At 32.3% G+C, this 21,820-nt stretch overlaps 1 protein-coding gene across 1 annotated transcript; it reads left to right on the top strand.

Annotated features, from left to right (window-relative positions):
- The first annotated feature begins 40 nt into the window (after positions 1 to 40).
- LOC134700258 (tudor domain-containing protein 3-like) lies at positions 41 to 19,850 on the top strand. Its single transcript, XM_063561615.1, has 13 exons — positions 41 to 231; positions 1,436 to 1,517; positions 1,808 to 1,873; positions 2,937 to 3,097; positions 7,212 to 7,353; positions 7,822 to 7,927; positions 8,963 to 9,102; positions 9,610 to 9,838; positions 12,615 to 12,743; positions 13,437 to 14,443; positions 15,615 to 15,683; positions 18,293 to 18,394; positions 19,618 to 19,850. The coding sequence occupies exons 1-13, from the start codon at positions 200 to 202 to the stop codon at positions 19,813 to 19,815; spliced, it is 2,463 nt and encodes an 820-aa protein (XP_063417685.1). The 5' UTR covers positions 41 to 199; the 3' UTR covers positions 19,816 to 19,850.
- The last annotated feature ends 1,970 nt before the right edge of the window (positions 19,851 to 21,820 follow it).

Genomic DNA, 21,820 nt, shown 5'->3' with positions numbered 1-21,820 from the left:
TTCTGCATAAAATTTCTTATTTCATTTAAGTCCATTTTCAATTTTCTATATTGTATCCTTATCAGACGTATTTGAAGTTATTCGCAATTAAATATTGTAAGAATGAAGTGCAGAAAAAAGGAGTTAAAAAAAAGGGATTTTCCAATATTTCCAAATTGACCAATCAAAATTACTGTTTTAAAATCAAGGAGGTTGGAAAATGGCAGGTGCCACATTGGATGCCAAAGGATGGTTAGAAGAAACCCAATTATAATACACTATCTCTCACATTAACACGATAGTTGCAAAGTTTAAGATTGTGGTTAACATGTTTAGATTGTACATTATTAATTAAGACAATATTGCATTTCATTAAAACAATTTACTTTAGTTTTAAAACTCAGTCTGACAGTTGCTCTGAAATGTTTATGTCTGACAGAGATAAGAGTTCAGACAATTGGTAAAATTTTGTGTCACAATTTTATATAATCAATACATGTTCAAGAGAATGACCCGAATCTATTTGACACCCAACATTCATTATGCTTCTACTATTAATCTTTGCTCGGCTACCGTCTCAGCGTCTGGGTGTATTTGAGACAGGCATGCACATATTCTCTAATCATGCAGCTGTTTATGCACCATCGTCGCATTGTGTATTACAAAACCACAGGGTTCAGGATAGCAACTGCAAGCGACTGTGCTGAAGATGTCACTCTCATCTGTGACACCTTGTGTTGCCTGATTGTCAAATTCGATATCAATAGGGCTCTTCACGGTTTTTATCATATTGGATGATCAAATATTTCATTTTTATGTAATAAAATTGAAAGACATGAATGATGGTCAATCATATATTCTTTAAAAGTGATGACAGCAAAGGGTATCAGGTGACAGGTCTGTTCGCACACATTACACTAAGCACCCTATACTTTCGCCCCCTAGGTGGACCAGGTCCTTTATTACCCAAATTTTATTCAAATTCCAGTTGAATTATTAGATTTTTTTTAGATATATGTATATATACTCCCCAAAGAAAATTATTTTATTTTGAAACAAAGAAAAAAATATATATTTATAGCAATACAATAAAAGCCATTATTTAAGATTTATTCTGACAGCATAAAATAAATCTCATTTTATTTTGAAACAAAGAAAAAAAGAATATATATATCATTTTAAAGCAATACACTTACCAAAACTCTTATCACAAAATTATTAAACACAAAACCAATAAGAAGGCTGTCGTGAATCTGTTCAAACAATATTAACTGATAATGGGGTTTATGCAACTAGGAATTACCCGAAGTAAAACCAGAAATGTAAGGTGCACCATGCGCACAGATACACCAAACTGCACCTTATATATTAAACAGCTGAAAAACAAGATAATCATCATAACAATTAATAAGTTAATTGAATCCATAGTTAAATATTTTCATAATTCTATTTTTAGGCATTTAAGTACAGAGGGTATTGAACAGTGTGTTGGTGAAAATGCCAGAAAAGATGACAAGATTATCGATGTTGCCAAAGATGTAAGTACTTAAAAAAGATTTTAATTGGATTTGTAATGAGGAGAAGAAGCAAATGCCAATAGTCATGCAGTCATGCTTGGATCAAACACACAATCTCCATTGCCAGAGGTGGGCATTGAATTATTTAAAACAATTAGGTTTATCAATTGCAATGATATACTGCTTTTTTAAAAAGATACAGAAAATTTAATTTAAAATCTGTAAGATTTGAAAAAGAAAATTCATAATATTGTGACTGTTAATTACATACATTATTTGCTCCTGTTACTGGAGTTGTTTTCTCTTTCCAGACTGATTTCAAAGAAATAGGAAGGAAATGGTTACCAGATGATGTTAGTAAAGTCAGCTGTGAATATGTAAGTACTATGGACATGATGGAAGTCCATTCAATACATCTTAAAATATATTCATATTTTTTATCACATATAAATGAAAATCATCATATTTTTTTTTACTTAAAAATGAGATTACCATTTGTCCCACTGTCTATATCACTCTGTTCAGCTCTTAATATAATTGAATATCACGGCTTTGTGATGTCAAATACATTGACCCGGACATATCCGTGACATCATAATGTTTGAACAGACACTGATAAGTTTGACACAAACTTATTAAATCATCTTCTAGTTGCTGGTAAAGTTAAGAACACTTCCGAAAGACACACAAAGCTTGATAAATCTATTATCAGGTATCTGCATATTGATATTGTAAAATATCAGCTGCTCAACACAAAAAGCTTCATATTATGACTTACAGCTGATATTTTACAGTATCAACATGCAGACAACCTGATACTTATCTACCTGGTATATCGGCATATATTTTTTACATGTCTTATTTAAGAAAATTATTTTATTTTCATGGTTAATTTTTAATATAATTTTTTGATTGCAAAATATCGCAATTATAAAACTATTAACTCTATATACATGTGATAAATATTATACCATTAATTGTTGAGCTCAGATTAAATCTGTTGTGATCTTTATTAAACAAGTTCCAATTGCTACTAGATAATACATAAACAGAATGCAGGTATATTGGACCAAAAAATTGACCACACCTATGCAACCACTCGCATCCTCACAAAAAAAACAGTTACAAACAGCATATCATCCAAAAACAGCTTAAATTGTAACAGGTATAGAATGTGTTGGGGTTTAAACCAGTTGTATATGTATGAGCACAACAACCATTCTTTCGTTGATCTAGACCCAATGGTACAAAACGCACACAAAAATACAGAGTCTATTGGATATGCTGATTAAGTTCATCAATATCAGGGAAATTCATTTGTACATGTAGCCTTGTCTACTGTCATGAATTTTCATGAATTTGAAAAATACAATTTCTGCATACCTGCATACAATACGCTGAAACACTTACAAACATGACAAATATGTTGTTTTTTTATAGGTTGAAGGTCCAGGGGTGTTACAAATACAGAAGATTAGAAATGTAGCAGCCCCTAAAGATAATGAGGAATCTCAAGGAGCCCCCAGACTGCTGAAACTGACCCTTACTGATGGTCATCTTAACTGTAATGGTGTGGAAACAGAAAAACTGGATAAGTTTGGGTATAAATGAATATTAATTTCTCAGTGTATATTTGTTTACTTAACACTATAACTGTCTGCTAAACATATTTTGGTCCACTGCAGTTGTGAAAGTTGAATGAAGCATCCAAAACTTCCAAAATGGATCAGACACATTTTTAAACTAGATACTCCAATGATGATTGTGGCCAAGTTTGGTTTAATTTGGGCTAGTAGTTTCAGAGGAGAAGATTTTTGTAAAAGATGCCTGTACCAAGTCAGGAATAAGACAGTTGTTATCCATTTGTTTGATGTGTTTGGACTTTTGATTTTGGACTTTCCTTTATGAATTTTACACGGAGTTCAGTTTTTTTGTGTTTATCCAAGCTTATTCTATAGTATCATGAGTATATATTTCTGAAAAATGTAACAGTGTAATATTAGTACTTTTTGTATGTCAAAAAAGATGTGAATAACTAGCTTTCATAAACAACTGGAAAATTTTCAGATTGTTCATTTTTTTCATTTTTATCCATTAAAGGTCAGCATCTGGTATAAATAAAGTTTTGATTTAAAGAATTTTTTTTATCATCCTTATTTTAATGCAAGAATGAAATGTTTAACATTTTTAATTAACATTATAACTTAGTATGCAGTTGTTTTACACTCAAAAGTGTTCACTGCCAATTTAAAGAAGACATATTCATTTGACTTAGCCATTTTTCTAACAGAAAAAGATATAAACTTATGGTATTAACACTTTTAGTCAAATTTTTTACTTGAATTAAATGTTTGAATCTGAAACAAATAACAATTCAAACAAATGGCAACATATATTTTATAAATCAACATAATAGAGGAAAATAATTTATCTTTTTTAATTAAAAAAGAAAAACAACCTGCATCAGTATTTTTGTTTCAATGAAGCCAGGGCTCACGCTACCAGGCGAAGTGGGCGAAGAAGTCGCTTTCCCGACCGTCACTTCGCTTTCCCCGACCCCCAAAAGCGAAAAGAAGTCGCCCTGTTCTTGACGATACTCGCTTTCAGTCGCTTCCGTCATCGAACATTTTCAATTTTTACCAAGTTGATGATACATCAATTTTTTATTGATATTAAAGAAATTTAGACATAAACGATTCATTATCTTAAGAAAAGAGGTTGAAGCATTGTCTTTGAAGTCTGTAGCAGGTTATTTGATAAAAATACAACTTGTTATAAATTCGTGCATTTCCGCTTGTTCCGGTGCTTGTTACTCGAAAACGTACATCAACCTATATTTCAGCGGCAAAATAAGTTTGTTTCATCATTTAAACGTGATACAAGTTGCCTCCAGTAAGTGTTTAATCCATTTATTGCATTAAAAACGTAATGTTCCCTTCCAAATAACTTGTCAAACATCGTTTATTTTTGTAAATTTTCTTGCATTCGTCCGCCTTTGACCGCCATTGACCGATTTCCTAAACTACGGATCTCAACCGGACCAGCTATGACCAAAATCCGTACTTTTACAATAACTACTACGGACGCACGGATGGAACAGCTGACAGAAGAATATTGATCCCAAAGGGGAAAATTACGTATTCCACAGGAATTAAAAGACTTTTGGTTACATCTAATTGATTGGTGTATATAATTCTATATATTTTTTATGGGTTGTTTCAAACTATTGATTAAAGTTGTTCTGAGACTATCATGACTATCATGACTATTATACCATTATACTATTATCAATATATTATGGCCCAGCTTAATAACTTTTATTTTTTTTAATGAAAAACACTGATTTTCATACACAAGATAGTTTTGAATTAAATTGTAATTAATATATGGACCATAATTTGCTATTGGGCTCCGTTTCCTATAACTATAGAAAAGTGATAAAATGTGAATTACTGTTAGAAAAGTTGCAACTACATCTAAAGATGCCATTATTTTTATCAACATACAATTGTATGCTACTCTTCCCTAGAAAAAAAATTAAAATATACGAATTTCAAAGATTCTACAACCGTATTTTTGTGTCGTTTCTCGCGTTACTTTTTGCTTCCGAAGAGCATAACGCTGACTGATTTATAGATAATTGTCACCAGCAAATTCGTAACTTTTGCTTTCAAATAACAAAGAACATCGACCAATAAGAATAGTGAGAAGAAAATGCCGAGAACTATAAGTATTTATGTAGCAGATGTAAGAACAGTGGCGTGATTTTTGTGTCCGATTTCGTAACACAATTTTTAGATGATGTAATCTGCTTTGTTGTAATAGAATTCTTAAAAACAATATGCAAATATGAACTCTCGCGAGATGTTCAAACAGGTAAATCCGAGATGATTTACATTCTTGTTTTGATCTTCGTAATAATTAAGTAAGAAAATGACGTTATCGTTATGCGTTACATTTCACACAAAACAGAAGTCCAGTTATTTATTAAAATTGTTTTTGTCCTTAAGTTCTAATCATTTCGGGTCATACGTGAAACACGTGACTAACATGTGATAACGCCATTACGGCCGGATGTACGAAATACTAGGTCTAAACATTGTTTTTGTTTCCAATGGGATGTTAGCAAACATAATCTGTAGACTTGTTTCGTCTTGTATAAAAGAGGAAAATACAATTGTCAAAGAGATTGCGCCGGTGGTCTGTTATTTTCCCTATGTGCATAATGTTACATACGATCCTGTGTGAAAATAAATGCCCAATGACTTGACAAAATCGATTTCATATTTGACAGACGTTAGAACACACTTCGTTTCCCGATAATGACGTGAAGAGTCCTTGGAAAAATCAATCGAAATTACGTCTCTTATCATTGTACCAATGCTCGTTGGATTGATTTAACTTCAGCAGTAAATATTACTGGATATTTTAGGTGAATAAATATAATTTAATAAAAAATTCATGTTAATATACCGTTACACTTGGAATGTACACAGTTGGAATCTTTGTCACAGTTTTTAATTAATATTTTTTATTCATGTTCTGCAAACACTTATCAGAAACGCAATAAACTTTTACCATGCATGTCTTGAAAGGAAGTACTTTATTGATTTTAGCCAACTAAAGTAGGTTAAAATGTGGAAACCATGTAGATGGTGTACAGGTCACAAGTATCACATTTTCCCTTTTTTAAAGATTTTAATTCCAAGTTAAAAGTTTTTTTCTTTACTGGATTTAAAGAATGTTACATTGCCAATGATTTGGAATAAATTGTATATAACTGGAATATCAAAACCAAATATAAATACATTTTTTTGGCTTAAACATCAAGATACAATGATTATGGTATCCTGTATCAATGAAGAAAATACGGAAAATTCTGAATAAATTGTACTAATTGTTTTCAAAACAAGCACATATTTAGGAGTTTTATAATATTGTTACATTTAAGATGGATTTTAAGAAAAAGTATACTGTTCAGATTATTTTAAGCAGATTTTGCAATAAAATAAAACTAAAAAAATGCTTTCGGTTTCTTATGGTTTCCTGTCAGGTTTAAAAAAAACTATGAACATGAAGCAAGTAACACTAGTAATGGTGTTTATTTATGCCTTTTGAATTATATTGTGCAAAATAAAAAAAATAAAGATTGGTTTCCTATTTGGTTTCATGTCACGTAAACGGTGAATCAAAATGTATTAATTTTTTCTCGAAAAACTCAATTGTTCCATTCATACTATTCTAACACCAACACAACCCACAAAATAAAAGTTAAAATTATAGAACTTATAAAAAAGGATACAAAAAGAAACCAAAGGCTGAATACCAAATTATGGTCCATATTATAATTTCTTTACCTTTTTAAGTTAATTTTTTTTTTTAGTGCTAGATACTAAATATTTAATTGGTAGTTTCTCACAAGAACCTGAGTAAAACTTAACAACTTTTAATTTGAAATGTTGCTTTAATTATATACACAGATATGAATTGAACATTATGAAAAGAACATTATTTACATATGACCCTTTATACTATATATGCTATAGTATAATCCAAACATTGTAGCGCACCGCACGAAGGAGCACTTCTCTTTCAAATCTCACCACTTCTCCCTATCAGTTTCAAAAAGAGAAGTCACTTCTCCCTATAATTCTGAAGTAGTGTGAGCCCTGAATGAAGCACTGATTTTAACTTTTGGAATGTATATATTTGCAGAGTAAACGTACCACCAGGAACTAAAGTACTATTAAAGGGAACAGTAGCAGTAGAACATGGAATTCTGTTGTTGAACAATAAGAATTGTCACCTGATTGGTGGACGTGTGGAGAAAATGGCAGAAAACTGGGAACTTAAAAAGGTATGTTATAAGCAATAAATGAACACACTTAATAATAATAATTATGTTACATGTATGTTGGTTAAAGGTCTGTAGGTTTAATTGGGTAAAAGCAATTGTGGGGCATTTTAATTTTCAAATTGTAATTCTCAAAATTAAGTCTACCATGATGACAACACAAGATTCATGTGACAACCTCACAACAATGCATAGGAAAACAAATGAAATATTTGCTGTAGCTTTTAATTTCATGGTTGTTTCATAATAGTATAATTGAAAGAATTGAACTCTTCTTTTTTGTTAATTAATAGGTTTTTAAAGCATTGATTTTGCGAACATTTTAAGTATAAAGTGCTTCCACGTATTTCATTTTATTGGTCACAGTATTCACATTTTTTATTCTCGAGACTGAATACAGGTATAGTTATTATGATGCAGAAATATGAACAATTAATGGAAATGTAATTGTACTATTTATCTAATTTTTAGATGTTATCTAAACAATCCAAACTGAGAGGTGTGACAGAAGGAGGTCCCCCTCCATTTGTTCCTTTTGGGCATAAAATACAACAAGTCAAACCTGCAACTCAGAAAGGTAAATTTCATGGACTACTGCAAACTACGTATGCCAAATTTAACGTTTGCATCTCTGTATATGGCATCTACATCTACATAATACTTCTTAACAACAATATGTTGAAGACACATGCTAGGCATTTATTTTTTAATATGAACTGATAATACTCCAGAACAGATTAGTTTTCTTTTTTTGTGCCTCATGTATGGGAATAATGTTTTCTGTTCTGTGGGTCTGTTCGTCCATCCATTTGTTCGTTTGTCCGTCCGTTCATCCTGCCTCAGTTTTTGGTTGAGGTAGTTTTTGATGAAGTTGGAAGCCCAATCAATTTGAAACTTAGTACACATGTTCCTTGTGATATGATCTTTCTAATTTTAATGCCAAATCAGAAATCTTCCATTTTCATGGTCCATTGAACATTACAAAATGATAGTGTGGATGGGCCATCTGTGTACTATGAACACATTCTTGTTTTAAAAAGAATTTAAGCACTTGTAACTTGGAAGATTCTACTTTTAATTAGTACTTATTTGAATTGTTAAAAGTATTAAATTCTTGAAAAATTTGGTCATCAAGTTTTACAGGCGTTTGTAAGGTTTAGTTTTAGACAGTTTTCTATTCTCTGTAAAATGCTTATGGTCCTAAGAAAATCTGAAATAGTATAAACACCACTATTTGCGGTCAGTGTTTTATAGTAAGTAATGGCTTCCATTGATATGTTGAAAAAGAGATTTAACTTAAGTTTTTTATTCATTGAATAATTCAAGACTATATAGTTTGTGATGAGTAAAGTTTATTGTGTTAGAAGGCCATTGTCAGTTTCTTTTTGACTTATGTACTTTTAATGTCCTGTTGTTATATCAGCCTCTTTTATCCTTAATTTATGTAGCTATTATCTTCAAAACTGAAGTATATAGAAATAGATGTAGACCTTATTCATTTGTTATTGCTAAAAAATTGAAGATAAATGCTTATTAATACAACTTTTTGTTTGGTATTAAAAACTGATCATTGGACAGTTGAAAGATGAACATTTTCTTTTGATTTTTCTAGATAATTTTAAGTCCCTAGCAACAAAGAAGGAAGAAAAGAAAGAGGAAGGAGAATTTGAACAACAGAGACAGGCAACGATTGCTGAAGCTCTGCAAGCCAAGGAAGAAAAGACAAAAACATTTGGTGGTGGACAAAAACAGGTGAACTTTAATAAAAGGCTTCAAAATTTTAAATGAAATAAAGGAATTGGTTACTAATTTATAGCTTTAGTTTAAAATAAGATGAACTGATTTTCAATCCTAGCTGAACAAAAATTAGAATTTATAATTCAATGCAGTTACACATAAAACTTTTCTAAAAAAGATTTTTTTTTTTTCTATATAGAATTAAAAATAAGCAATGAATGTAATCAGGAAGCAGAATGTATATATTTTGCAATTGTTTTCAAACAAATGAATCCACAGTATTATAGATTCTTGTTTTGGTCGTTTAAAAAAGAAAAAGAAGATGTGGTATGATTGCCAATGAGAAAACTCTCCACAAGAGACCAAATGACACAGAAACTAACACCCATAGGTCACTGTACTGCCTTCAAAAATGAGCAAAGCTTATACCTCATAGTCAGCTATGAGAGGCCCAAAAATAACAAATGTAAAACAATTCAAACGAGAAAAATAATGGCCAAATTTATGTAAATGAATATGTAGGTTGGCTCTGATAAAGATATTGCAAGAATTATGGAGATGGGATTTTCTGCTGATCAGGCCAGTAATTCTCTAAAGCAAAACAATGGGAACTTCCAACTAGCTGTCAATGATCTCCTACAAGGAAGGGGAGGAGCCAGGCAGAACCAATATGGTAGTGATAGACAAGGTCCATCAACAAGAGGCGGGAAAGGAGATTTCCAGGGGAGACCACCCAGGGAAGATAGGAGAGGTAATTAAAAAGGAAATTTCTGTATCTATCACAGATTTTACTAAAACTGCTGTAAAAATTTCTGGAGTTAAGGTCATAAATCTTTGCTCAGTGCTCGGAGCACAAAAAAAATGCTTGAAACATGAAATCCAACCTTTTGATTGGTTGATTTTGGAGTATGAGTTAAAAAAAATGACTAAAAAGTTTTATGTCTCAACATAATTTCAAATTTCAATTCATTTACTGGGGTTAAAGGCCCATGTTTTTTTCGTTAAAATGCACTGAAATTGATGAAATCACAGTTATATGATATGAGTTATATAGGGACAACTATTTTTTTTCCTTATTGAAGAAACATTAAGCAATAGAATTGGTGAAAATTCAATGAAAGAAAATTTTGCTCTTCACATAATATATAATAGTTATCAAAAGTACTAGGATTAGAATTTTATATGCCAGACGCGCGTTTCGTCTACATAAGAGTCATCAGTGACGCTCAGATCAAAATAGTTAAAAAAGCATGCAAATAAATACAAAGTTGAAGAGCATTGACGACCCAAAATTCCCAAAAGTTGTGCCAAATACGGCTAAGGTAATCTACTCCTGGGGTAAGAAAATCCTTAGTTTTTTCGGAAAATTCAAAATTTTGTAAACAGAAAATTTATAAAAATGACCATATAATTGATATTCATGTCAACACCGAAGTGCTAACTACTGGGCTGGTGATACCCTGGGGACAAAACGTCCACCAGCAGTGGCATCGACCCAGTGGTGTAAATAGTTATCAAAAGTACCAGGATTATAATTTTATACCCCAGACACGCGTTTCGTCTACATAAGACTCATCAGTGAAGCTCAGATCAAAATAGTCAAAAAAGCCAAATAAATACAAAGTTGAAGAGCATTGAGGACCCAAAATTCCAATAAGTTGTGCCAAATACGGCTTAGGTAATCTACTCCTGGGGTAAGAAAATCCTTAGTTTTTCGAAAAATTCAAAGTTTTGTAAACAGAAAATTTATAAAAATGACCATATAATTGATATTCATGTCAACACTGCAACACCTTATTTTTTTTGAGAAAAAAAACACAATTTAATCTGCCCTTGCGTTTAAAAAAGATTGTTATCTAAAAGTTAAGAATTTACTTTGAAATGCTTCATTTTTTTTTACAGTTTTTTTGTTAAATTTCAAATTTTAGATATTTTTGTTGTATATTGAATGATACTTGGTGAAATGTGTTTAAACCAAATAATTAGTTTTGCAAACACATCAAGATGAGATGCTCAGAAAAAGTAATCTTAGATTTAAATATTATCAAAGGAGTAGGTCCGGTAAGACCTCTTTTTGGCCCCAAAATATAGCGGTTTTACAAAATTGTTAAAATGTAAACTTTTACTTAGTTATTGGATAGTAGAATGGTTCTGCTACATAAATATGGGCTGTTTTTGACAATACAATGCACATATATTGGGTACTGGCATCATGAAGTCGTGCTAAATTACTGAAATCTTCACAATTCCAGCATTTTAGTTAAATTTTAGACGGTTTCCGGGTGAAACGAAAGTGGCCGCATTCGTGTTCATCCAAAATATTGAAATGGAAGTTGTATTTGATGAAAATACATAACATATGTAAAGATTGAGGATGAACACGGATGCGGCCACTTTCGTTTTTGACAAAAACCAGCTGAAAGTGACATTTTTTCGGATATTTGGTAGATTTTTCATATTTGAGCTTGAATCGGATCGTTTTTAATGACTTAATAAGTTAAAATCTTGCACATACATTAATTGAATCATATGAAATAGACACTTAAGTGTTTAAAAAGTGGTCAAAATGTTTCGTCAGATGAAACTGAAATTTGAGGCCAAAATCGGTCCTTACCGGACCTACTCCTTTAAAAAAAATGGTATGATTTTAAAATATAATGAGACACTTAACTGTTACCAGGTCTTCCAAAAAAAATTGCGATGACTATTTGTATAGGAATATTTATTATATACTTGTTGGTAAATAAAGATAAATGGTATGTGTAATACAATCATTGGCAAGCTTGCTGTATCAGCCACCCGTGATGATATTGATTTCAGCACGGTTGCAAAGGCTTTATCTCACCTATAATCTGTATGAAGTCACATCATTACGTCATAACGCTACTTTTTTCAAAGACATGAGATGAACGATGACAAGAGTTTACATTTTATACAAACAATTAAAATTAATAAAATGGCATTTGTTTAAAGTATATAATAAAGTGTATATGATATGGCATTTTCAATATCACACACCGTATCAACCCTCAACCAATATAATCCCTCAAGCAGAGCTCTCATGATTATATTGATGTCTCGGGTTGATACAGGTGTGATATTGAAAATGCCATATAATGTTCTCTATTTATCTAATACATATGGGTCATGTTTAGAAAAATTGCTGCATGTTTGTAGTAAAAATTCCTGCATATTTGTAGTCAAAATTCCTGCATATTTGTAGTCAAAATTCCTGCATATTTGTAGTCAAAATTCCTGCATAATTGTTGTCAAAATTCCTGCATAATTGTTGTCAAAATTCCTGCAATATTGTAGTCAAAATTCCTTCATATTTGTGGTAAAAATTCCTGCATATTTGTAGTCAAAATTACTGCATATTTGTAGTCAATTCCTGCATAATTGTAGTCAAAATTCCTGCATAATTGTAGTCAAAATTCCTGCTGAAGGACTGTAAGTATAATTTACTCAGTAGTCAAAGTTTTATGAGTGTCATTGTTTATATTACATACAATTCTTACATTTTCTAGAAGGTCGTGGCAGACGACAGAGAGATGAAGATTCTGAGGAAATGTCCAGTAAACCATCAGCTCCAGTTACTCTGTTTGATTTCTTAGCTAAAAGTAATAAAATACCTGTGGGAAGTAAAGAAAATAAAGGTACTCTAAGTTAACGAAATACTCATAGTACACACATTATCAATGGCATAACCTTTAAAAACACTGAGGTTGTGAGTTGGAACCTTGCCCCTATGGGTGCCCTCAACTCCAATCTTAATTGACTAGTATTGTCAGTTTTCCTATCTATGGTTGGTGGTTTTCTCCAGGCACTCCAGATACCTCCACCAATAAAAACTGGTCACCACAAAAAAGTAAAAAAGCGATGATTAAAAGTGGCATTAAAACACCCAAAAAAAAAAGTCATAATCTTTTATTTTGGTGTGCTATAGGTTCTGGGGTATATTGTTGTGACACCATTTATTCATCTATAACCTCTTCACAGTTATGGTTGATAATGATGAAGTATCCTGATACAATTTTTGAATTTAATGGTTGTCTTTAGCTGTATCTTCATTTCAGTTGTAACATATATCCTACACAAGTTATGGCCAGTTCTGAGCCAGAAATGTGATTTAAAATATCTCTACAGATTATTCTTGATAAAGACTATACAAATCAGTTTGCACACTTAATTATATACTTATCTGAGAATTTTTCACACCACATCTGAATATAATCCATATAACCATGATGTAAAAAGTAGAGGAAAAGATTTTATAAGCCAATATTTTTCAACTTGTGTTTTATGTTTAAATTTGATCAAAATAATTTCATGTCTCATTTATTTCCCAGAGAACAAAGATTCAAAATCCAGCAATAGTGTGCCTTCTAAATCTATGCAATACTCAAACGACGGCAGCAGGCAGGGTGATAGAGGTTATAAACCAAAATATCAAGACAATTCATCTAGTTACGACCGACAAAATTCACAAAATGATAGACGAAACTTTGATAGCAGACCAAAATCTAGTCCCGCATTTAATCCACAACAATCCTCTAACTATGATAATAAATCTCAGCGACCTGGAAGTGGTTACGATCGTAATAAACAACCAGATAAATTTGACAGAGGTCAAAGTGGTTATGATCGTAATAAACAACCAGATAAATTTGACAGAGGTCAAAGTGGTTATGATCGTAATAAACAACCAGATAAATTTGATAGAGGTCAAAGTGGTTATGAGCGAAATAAACAACCAGATAAATTTGACAAAGGCCAGAGGTCACAACAGACAAATAATGACAGAAACTTTCAACAAAGTAAAGGTGATGGGCAGTATAGTAATAATCGTCAAAATTATAACAATGATAAAGTAACAAGAAACGATAGGCCACAAAATTACGACAAAAGGTCAGAGCAAGGGTCAAATACTAGTGATAGAAACTTTCAAGACAGTAGACAACCAAATCAAAAAGGAAATGATCGAGAACAGAATTATGATGGACGATCAGATAAAAGTCGTAATTTCAACGACCGAGGTTCACAAAATGAAAACCGCAGTTCAAATGTAAATAATTATGATAGCAGAGACTCTCAAAAAAGAAATCCTGGAGATTATAGTTCTGGTAGAACAGAACAAAGAGACAGTAATTATACCCCAAGTAATAGGAAAGATGGACAAAATAACAAATCACAAACTAACTATAAAGGAAAGTCAGAAAACAGTGACCAGTTGTATCAAGGACAAAACTACAAAGGAAAATCAGAAAACAGTGACCAGTCGTATCAAGGGCAAACAAATGATTTTAAATCAAGGAAAAATGAACCCATTAATAATGAACTACAACAGTATCAAGCAGTAAGTTAACTTACAGCTGATTGCATTGAGTGTGTAGGCAAAGGTGATATCTTTGGTTAGCTTGGACCATGAAGTCATTATTAAGTCAGGTAAATTAGGTTTAAAAGTATACTAGTCTTACAGATAACCAATCCATCTTTCTGTAGGACTTGGCTACTGTAATTTGAAAGGTGGGTAGTTTACCTTACATAATGATGACTTCACAGTTCAGCTAGAAAGCAAGCTTACCCAAAGATATGCCTTTGCCTACACAATCAATGCATTCAGGTGTAAAGCTGTTTGGTTTGATAGATTTCTATTTCTTCTATTGGTGGACACTTTTATACACCATCAGCCAAGTGGTTAAAAACATATTTAACCACATGGAATTTTAGAATTATCTTGAATATTGCCATAATCAATCAGGAGTTACTTGTTTAGATTTGTAACTAATTCATTATAGTAACACATTATTGGAAGATTTGTTATCAACTGTATGATTTTTGTAATATTTAACTTTGAACTACATGTACAAGGTTTAACACAAGAAAGACTTGAAAAAATAATTAGGAGATGCAAAATTTTCTCTTTGTTTTTTCCTCATAATTTACAATATTTCTTCAATTTGATTTGTTTTAAAACTGCAAGCAGAATAAATATATCTTTAAACTTAAATTTCATTTCTGATGAAATAATTGAAATATTCTTATTACTTCCCTCAGTAGTAGAAAATATATTTTGTTTGTTCAAGCTTTCAGTTGTATAGGTGGATATATGGTGATGTCTACTCAAACCCACACGAAATCTGTATTAGTAATCACCAAAAAAAAAAAATCATCAGTCTCAGATAAGGTAGACATCGTCATTTTTCCAAACATTTTTAGCAAGCCTTGAAGTTGAACTTTAACTTTGATACAGCCATCAAATTTTTTTTTTTCAATCTTTAATTGAGCCATATCATATAGTATTGTTGTGAAAATCTCAGATACATTGTAGCATTAAAGTACCAATATGTTCACAGTATTTTACAGAATTTTATTCTATTTAGATTTTTTATCCTTTTCTAAAATATTGGGTAAAATGCAATGAAACTTTTTTTGTTAATACATATTAATTTGATTGTGGCATATGGTCTGTTTACGAATGTAAACTTTTCATCAAATATCAACGTTTGTTTTTCTTCTTTTTCTAGACTGCTGGTGAGACTAAGACCTGGAAAGAAGGAGAACACTGCTTAGCCAAATATTGGGAAGATAATCAGGTTAGTAATATAAACAGATTTCTCTAACTCTATGGAAATTTATCCCTTTCCGAACCCATTGTATAAAAAAATTTAATCAACGTGTGGTTGCTGGTGATCTCAAAAGATCATTGGAGGATTTTGAGGGTCATGACCTTTTTAGCTAACTGAATGAATCAAAATACGATAACAGGCGTTAATGAAATTGACAACTTCGTGCAATGTGAAAGGCACTTGAAGGGGATTTTCGGTTAACAAAAAAAGAAAATGTCTTTTTAATCATTAGAGAAACAGATTCTTACATAGTTACTGGTGGATTATCGGATTTATCCAATCTCGATAGTTAAATTATAATTGATAATTTAACTATCTCAATTGGATAAATCCGATAATCCACTGGTATCAATGTAAGAATCTATATTTACATGATTACGAAAACATTTAAATACTAACAATATAATACAACTCCAAATGCAATAGAAATAAACCCTTTGAAAAAAGCTGCAGAACAAAGAAATAATAGCAAAAAATAAATACCAAAACATATTGACAAATGGCTTCTGCTTTAATCATGTTAATGAAGGTTATGTTCGCATAGCTTTTTGCCAACTTTCAACTTTTAAACTAGCATGTTAAAAGTTTTGTTCAGGATGTAGGTCTATTACAAAACAGGGTCAATATTCATGTCACATATTGTTCTCATCCTTAATATGCATTTAAGGTGGTACCCGACACTTTCACTAAAATAAATTTGGCTCATTTGATTTTCATAAAATATTGTCAAAGTAAATACTTTGACACTTAAACAAAAACATTACAATTTGAACCAACCGTTTTGTCAGAAAAATTACACTGGTTATATAGCAATTTCCCAAACACCAATTTTGATCATTGAGAAGCTCAATATTCCTTTTACAACACAACATAATTAAAACGTTAAGCTGACTTTACAGAGTTATCTCCTCGTAGTGTTAGGTACCTTAATACATGTAATATGACAGTGGACATTAAACAGCACTATCCATCCATCATTAACAACAAAGTTAGTTTGCAAATGGATTTTCCTGACAATCAACAAACGTTTGAAATTTCTTTAGGGCTATAACAGAAAGCATATGAAGGGTAGGGTTGACAGTACTTAAATTATCATAGTATGGGTTGGGGCAGGTCAAAAAGTTCAAATTGTGTGGTTACAACCTTGTAGCCCCACAATGTTGTTGTTTTTTACTCAGTTTCAATCAATTCAAAATGGTGGGTCCCTCCAAAGCCTGGTCAACTGTGGATTTGACTGCAACTTTTAGCCAATTATTTATATAATTAAGAACCAGATAAATAGCATTTTTAGCTCACCTGACCTGAAAGGTCAAGTGAGCTTTTCTCATCACTTGGCGTCCGTCGTCCGTCGTCCCGCGTCCGTCGTCCGTTAACTTTTACCAAAATCTTCTCCTCTGAAACTACTGGGCCAAATTTAACCAAACTTGGCCACAATCATCCTTGGGGTATCTAGTTTAAAAAATGTGTCCGGTGACCTGGTCATCTAACCAAGATGGCCGCCATGGCTAAAAATAGAACATAGGGGTAAAATACAGTTTTTGGCTTAGAACTCAAAAACCAAAGCATTTAGAGCAATTTGTCAACGATTAAAATTGTTGTTCAGGTTAAGATCTATCTGCCCTGAAATTTTCAGATGAATATGACAACTTGTTGTTGGGTTGCTGCCCTGAATTGGTTATTTTAAGGAAATTTTGCAATTTTTTGTTATTATCTTGAATACTATTATAGATAGAGATAAACTGTAAACAGCAATAATGTTCAGCAAAGAAAGACCTACAAATAAGTCAACATGACCGAAATTGTCAGTCAACCCCTTAAGGAGTTATTGCCCTTTATAGTCAATTTTTAACCACTTTTCGTCATTTTTTGTAACTTGTACAAAAATCTTCTCCTCTGAAACTACTGGGCCAAATTAAACCAAACTTGGTTACAATCATCCTTGGGGTATCTAGTTTAAAAAATGTGTCTGATGACCCCGCCTACCAAACAAAATGGCCGACATGGCTAAAATTAGAACATGGTGGTAGAATGCAGTTTTTTATTTATATATTTGAAACTAAGACATTTAGGGTAAATCTTACAAGATGTAAATGTCCATCAGAAAAAGATCTATTCCCTCACAAATTTTCAGATGAATCTGACAACTCGTTGTTGGGTTGCTGCCCTAAAATTGGTACTTTTAAGGAAATTTTGCAGTTTTTTGTTATTATCTTGAATACTATTATAAATAGAGATAAACTGTAAACAGCAATAATGTTCAGCAAAATAAGATCTACAAATAAGTCAGCATGATCAAAATTGTTAGAGGACCCCTTAAGGAGTTATTGCCCTTTATAGTCAATATTGAACAACTTTTCGTCATTTTTGTAACTTGTACAAAAATTTCTTTTCTAAAACTATGGGCCATTTTTAACCAAACTTGGCCACAATCATAACTAGGGTATCTATTAAAAAAGTGTCTAATGACCCAACCTACCAACCAAGATGACCGACATCAGTAAATACAGTAACAGGTGAGCGACACAGGCTCTTGAGAGCCTCTAGTTTATTTAACATAAAGATTATTTCTATTTCAGTATTATCATGCTGTGATACACCAGTGTATACAGAATTTTGCCGTTGTTTTATTTCTGGAATATGGAAATCATGAGGAAGTTAAATTAACAGATATAAAACCAGTAGGTATTTATATATAAAGAAAAAGGTCCATTAACATTTGATTTTGTCAATAACAAATATTTGTTTTAAGCCAATAAGTTTAAACAATTGATAATACTGTATAGAGGGTTATTTTCATGATTTTTGAGTGTTACTATTTTGGCCGCTTCAAAACCTTAATCAATACCTTTGCATGTGCAAATTTGAATTTGTGGAATTTTTTGGGGCTGTTTTGCTCTATCTGAAAAAAATGCAAAAATTTACAAATATTTTGCTAAGCTAGGGGATATAAAGTGTTACTCTTGTATGTCCAATTGCAGGTAGTGTCAAAGTTAGATTCTGTCCTTTAAACTTTAGTTTGCCTCAACCAAATGTTATGAAAATTATACACAATGCTTATTACCATAAATATACAATATTAGGTCAGTGTCAGAAAAATATAAACTTTTTTGTATAAGGCTGAGAAACTTGGGAAGGGCAAGGTTCTACCGATCCCTTCTCCAGTTTTGCATTGAAAACAAAAAAGTATATATTTTTCCGACATTGACCTAATATTGTTTTTATACTAGTTTAGTTTAAACATATTTTATTGTTCAAAATGACTAAAGGATCAGACACAAGTTTTACAACTTAGTAACATCTTCTCCAAGTTTTTATACTGCAACTTAAATTAATACATTAACTTATTAAGATTGTAAAACTAATTTCAAACTGATGTTCAACTTTTAAGGAACCCAAGATTTTGGAAAAAGTGATCCATGATGAAATTGACATTGCACAAAATATAGCTGTGTTACTATATTTAGGAAATAAACACAACTAGTTGCAGTATAAAACACACATCAGTTAGGAATTTGGGTGGTTCACTCTTGCAGTTCTCTCATTATGTCCTTCATAATGTTAAATGAAAGCAGGCCCTCGTCTGTTCTTTGGAGACATTTTCTATTTAATTTTTTAAGTAGGATGAGGAGAAATTACAAATGCAATATCGAGACATGAATGAATAGTGATAGAATTATTCTTTAAATAAACCCAGAGGAGTCTAGTATAAAAAATTTTGTTTAGGGCCCCTGAAAAGCCAGCATCTAGGTTGGGGATTTTCTTAGCTGTGATAAACCCTCATTGGTGGCCTTTGGCTGTTTTCTGCTCTCTGGTCAGGTTGTTGTCTCTGGCACATTCCCCATTTTTATTCTCAATTTTATACTACAAAAAAAACAATTTATTCCAAGTTTTTCATTTACAGCTGCCTAAAGTACAAGCATTGGCACTACCAGACTTCAGTATGCCACCACCTGGGATGTTTGCTTATAACGTACCCCCACCAGCTAATCAACCAACCAATGCCAGCCAAATACAAAGCATGGAATTTAGACGGAAGAAGCCTGATAATGATAAACCAACCATGCAATATTATCAACCACCAAAACAACGATATAATTAAATTCATACTCAATAAAATTGACATTATTTATTGAATTGGATACTTTTTAGCTCACCTGGCCCGAAGGGCCAAGTGAGCTTTTCCCATCATTTGGCGTCTGGCGTTATCTTTTACAAAAATCTTCTCTGAAACTACTGTGCCAAATTTAACGAAACTTGGCCACAATCATCATTGGGGTATCTAGTTTAAAAAATGTGTCCGGTGACCCAGCCAACCAACCAAGATGACCGCCATAGCTAAAAATAGAACATAGCGGTAAAATGCAGTTTTTTGCTTCTAAATCAAAAACCAAAGCATCTAGAGCAAATCTGACAATAGGTAAAATGTTTATCAGGTCAAGATCTATCTTCCCTGATAGTTTCAGATGAATCGGACAACCAGTTGTTAGGTTGCTGCCCCTGAATTGCTAATTTTAAGGAAATTTTGCCGTTTTTGGTCATTATCTTGAATATTATTATAGATAGGGATAAACTATGAACAGCAAAAATGTTCAGCAAAGTAAGATCTACAAATAAGTCCACAGGTCCAAAATGGTCAGTTGACCTCTTTAGGAGTTATTGCCCTTTATAGTCAATTTTTAACCATTTTTGTACAAAAATCTTCTCCTCTGAAACTACTGTGACAAATTTAAGGAAACTTGGCCACAATCATCATTGGGGTATCTAGTTTAAAAAGTGTGTCAGATGACCCAGTCAACAAACCAAGATGGCGGCCACAGCTAAAAATAGAACATAGCGGTAAAATGCAGTTTTTAGCTCACCTGGCCCAAAGGGCCAAGTGAGCTTTTCTCATCACTTGGCGTCCGTCGTCCGTCGTCGTCGTCCTGCGTTAACTTTTACAAAAATCTTCTCCTCTGAAACTACTAGGCCAAATTTAACCATACTTGGCCACAATCATCATTGGGGTATCTAGTTTAAAAATTGTGTCCGGTGACCCCGCCAACTAACCAAGATGGCCGCCATGGCTATAAATAGAACATAGGGGTAAAATGCAGTTTTTGGCTTATAACTCTCAAAAACCAAAGCATTTAGGGCAAATCTGACTGGGGTATATTGTTAATCAGGTTAAGATCTATCTGCCCTGAAATTTTCAGATGAATCTGACATTCCGTTGTTAGGTTGCTGCCCCTGAATGTAATTTTAAGGAAATTTTGTTGTTTTTGGTTATTATCTTGAATATTATTTCAGATAGAGATAAACTGTAAAAAGCAATAATGTTCAGCAAAGTAAGATCTACAAATAAGTCAACATGACCAAAATGATCAGTTGACCACTTTAGGAGTTATTGCCCTTTATAGTCAATTTTTAACCATTTTTCGTAAATCTTAGTAATCTTTTAGAAAAATCTTCTCCTCTGAAACTGCTGGGCCAAATTATTTGAAACTTGGCCACAATCATCATTGGGGTATCTAGTTTAAAAATTGTGTCCGGTGACCCCGCCAACTAACCATGATGACCGCCATGGCTATAAATAGAACATAGGGGTAAAATGCAGTTTTTGGCTTCTAACTCAAAAACCAAAGCATTTAGAGCAAATCTAACACTGTGTAAAATTGTTAATCAGGTGAAGATCTATCTGCCCTGAAATTTTCAGATGAATTGGACAACCTGTTTTGGGGTTGCGGCCCCTGAATTGGTAATTTTTAAGGAAATTTTGCTGTTTTTGGTTATTATATTGAATATTATTATAGATATAGGTAAACTGTAAACAGCAATAATGTTCAGCAAGGTCAGATTTACAAATAAGTCAACATGACCAAAATGTTCAGTTGACCTCTTTAGGAGTTATTGCCCTTTAAAGTCAATTTTTAATTATTTTTCGTAAATTTTATATATCTTTTACTAAAATCTTCTTCTCTGAAACTGCTGTGCCAAATTGATCCAAACTTGGCCACAATCATCTTTGGGGTTTCTTGTTTAAAAAATGTGTCCGGTGACCTGGTCATCAAACCAAGATGGCCGCCACGGCTAAAAATAGAACATAGGGGTAAAATGTAGTTTTTGGC

Source organism: Mytilus trossulus, unplaced genomic scaffold (assembly GCF_036588685.1).
Source record: "Mytilus trossulus isolate FHL-02 unplaced genomic scaffold, PNRI_Mtr1.1.1.hap1 h1tg000128l__unscaffolded, whole genome shotgun sequence".
Classification (NCBI taxonomy): Eukaryota; Metazoa; Mollusca; class Bivalvia; order Mytilida; family Mytilidae; genus Mytilus; species Mytilus trossulus.
This window is presented reverse-complemented; position numbering and strand designations above follow the sequence as displayed.

Excerpts from the sequence above, each read along its gene's own strand:
- LOC134700258 (XM_063561615.1), top strand. The coding sequence starts at position 200 with ATGGCAGGTGCCACATTGGATGCCAAAGGATG. Across the intron at positions 3,098-7,211 it reads GAAAAACTGGATAAGTTTGG|AGTAAACGTACCACCAGGAA; the intron begins GTATAAATGAAT and ends ATATATTTGCAG. Across the intron at positions 14,444-15,614 it reads AACTACAACAGTATCAAGCA|ACTGCTGGTGAGACTAAGAC; the intron begins GTAAGTTAACTT and ends TTCTTTTTCTAG.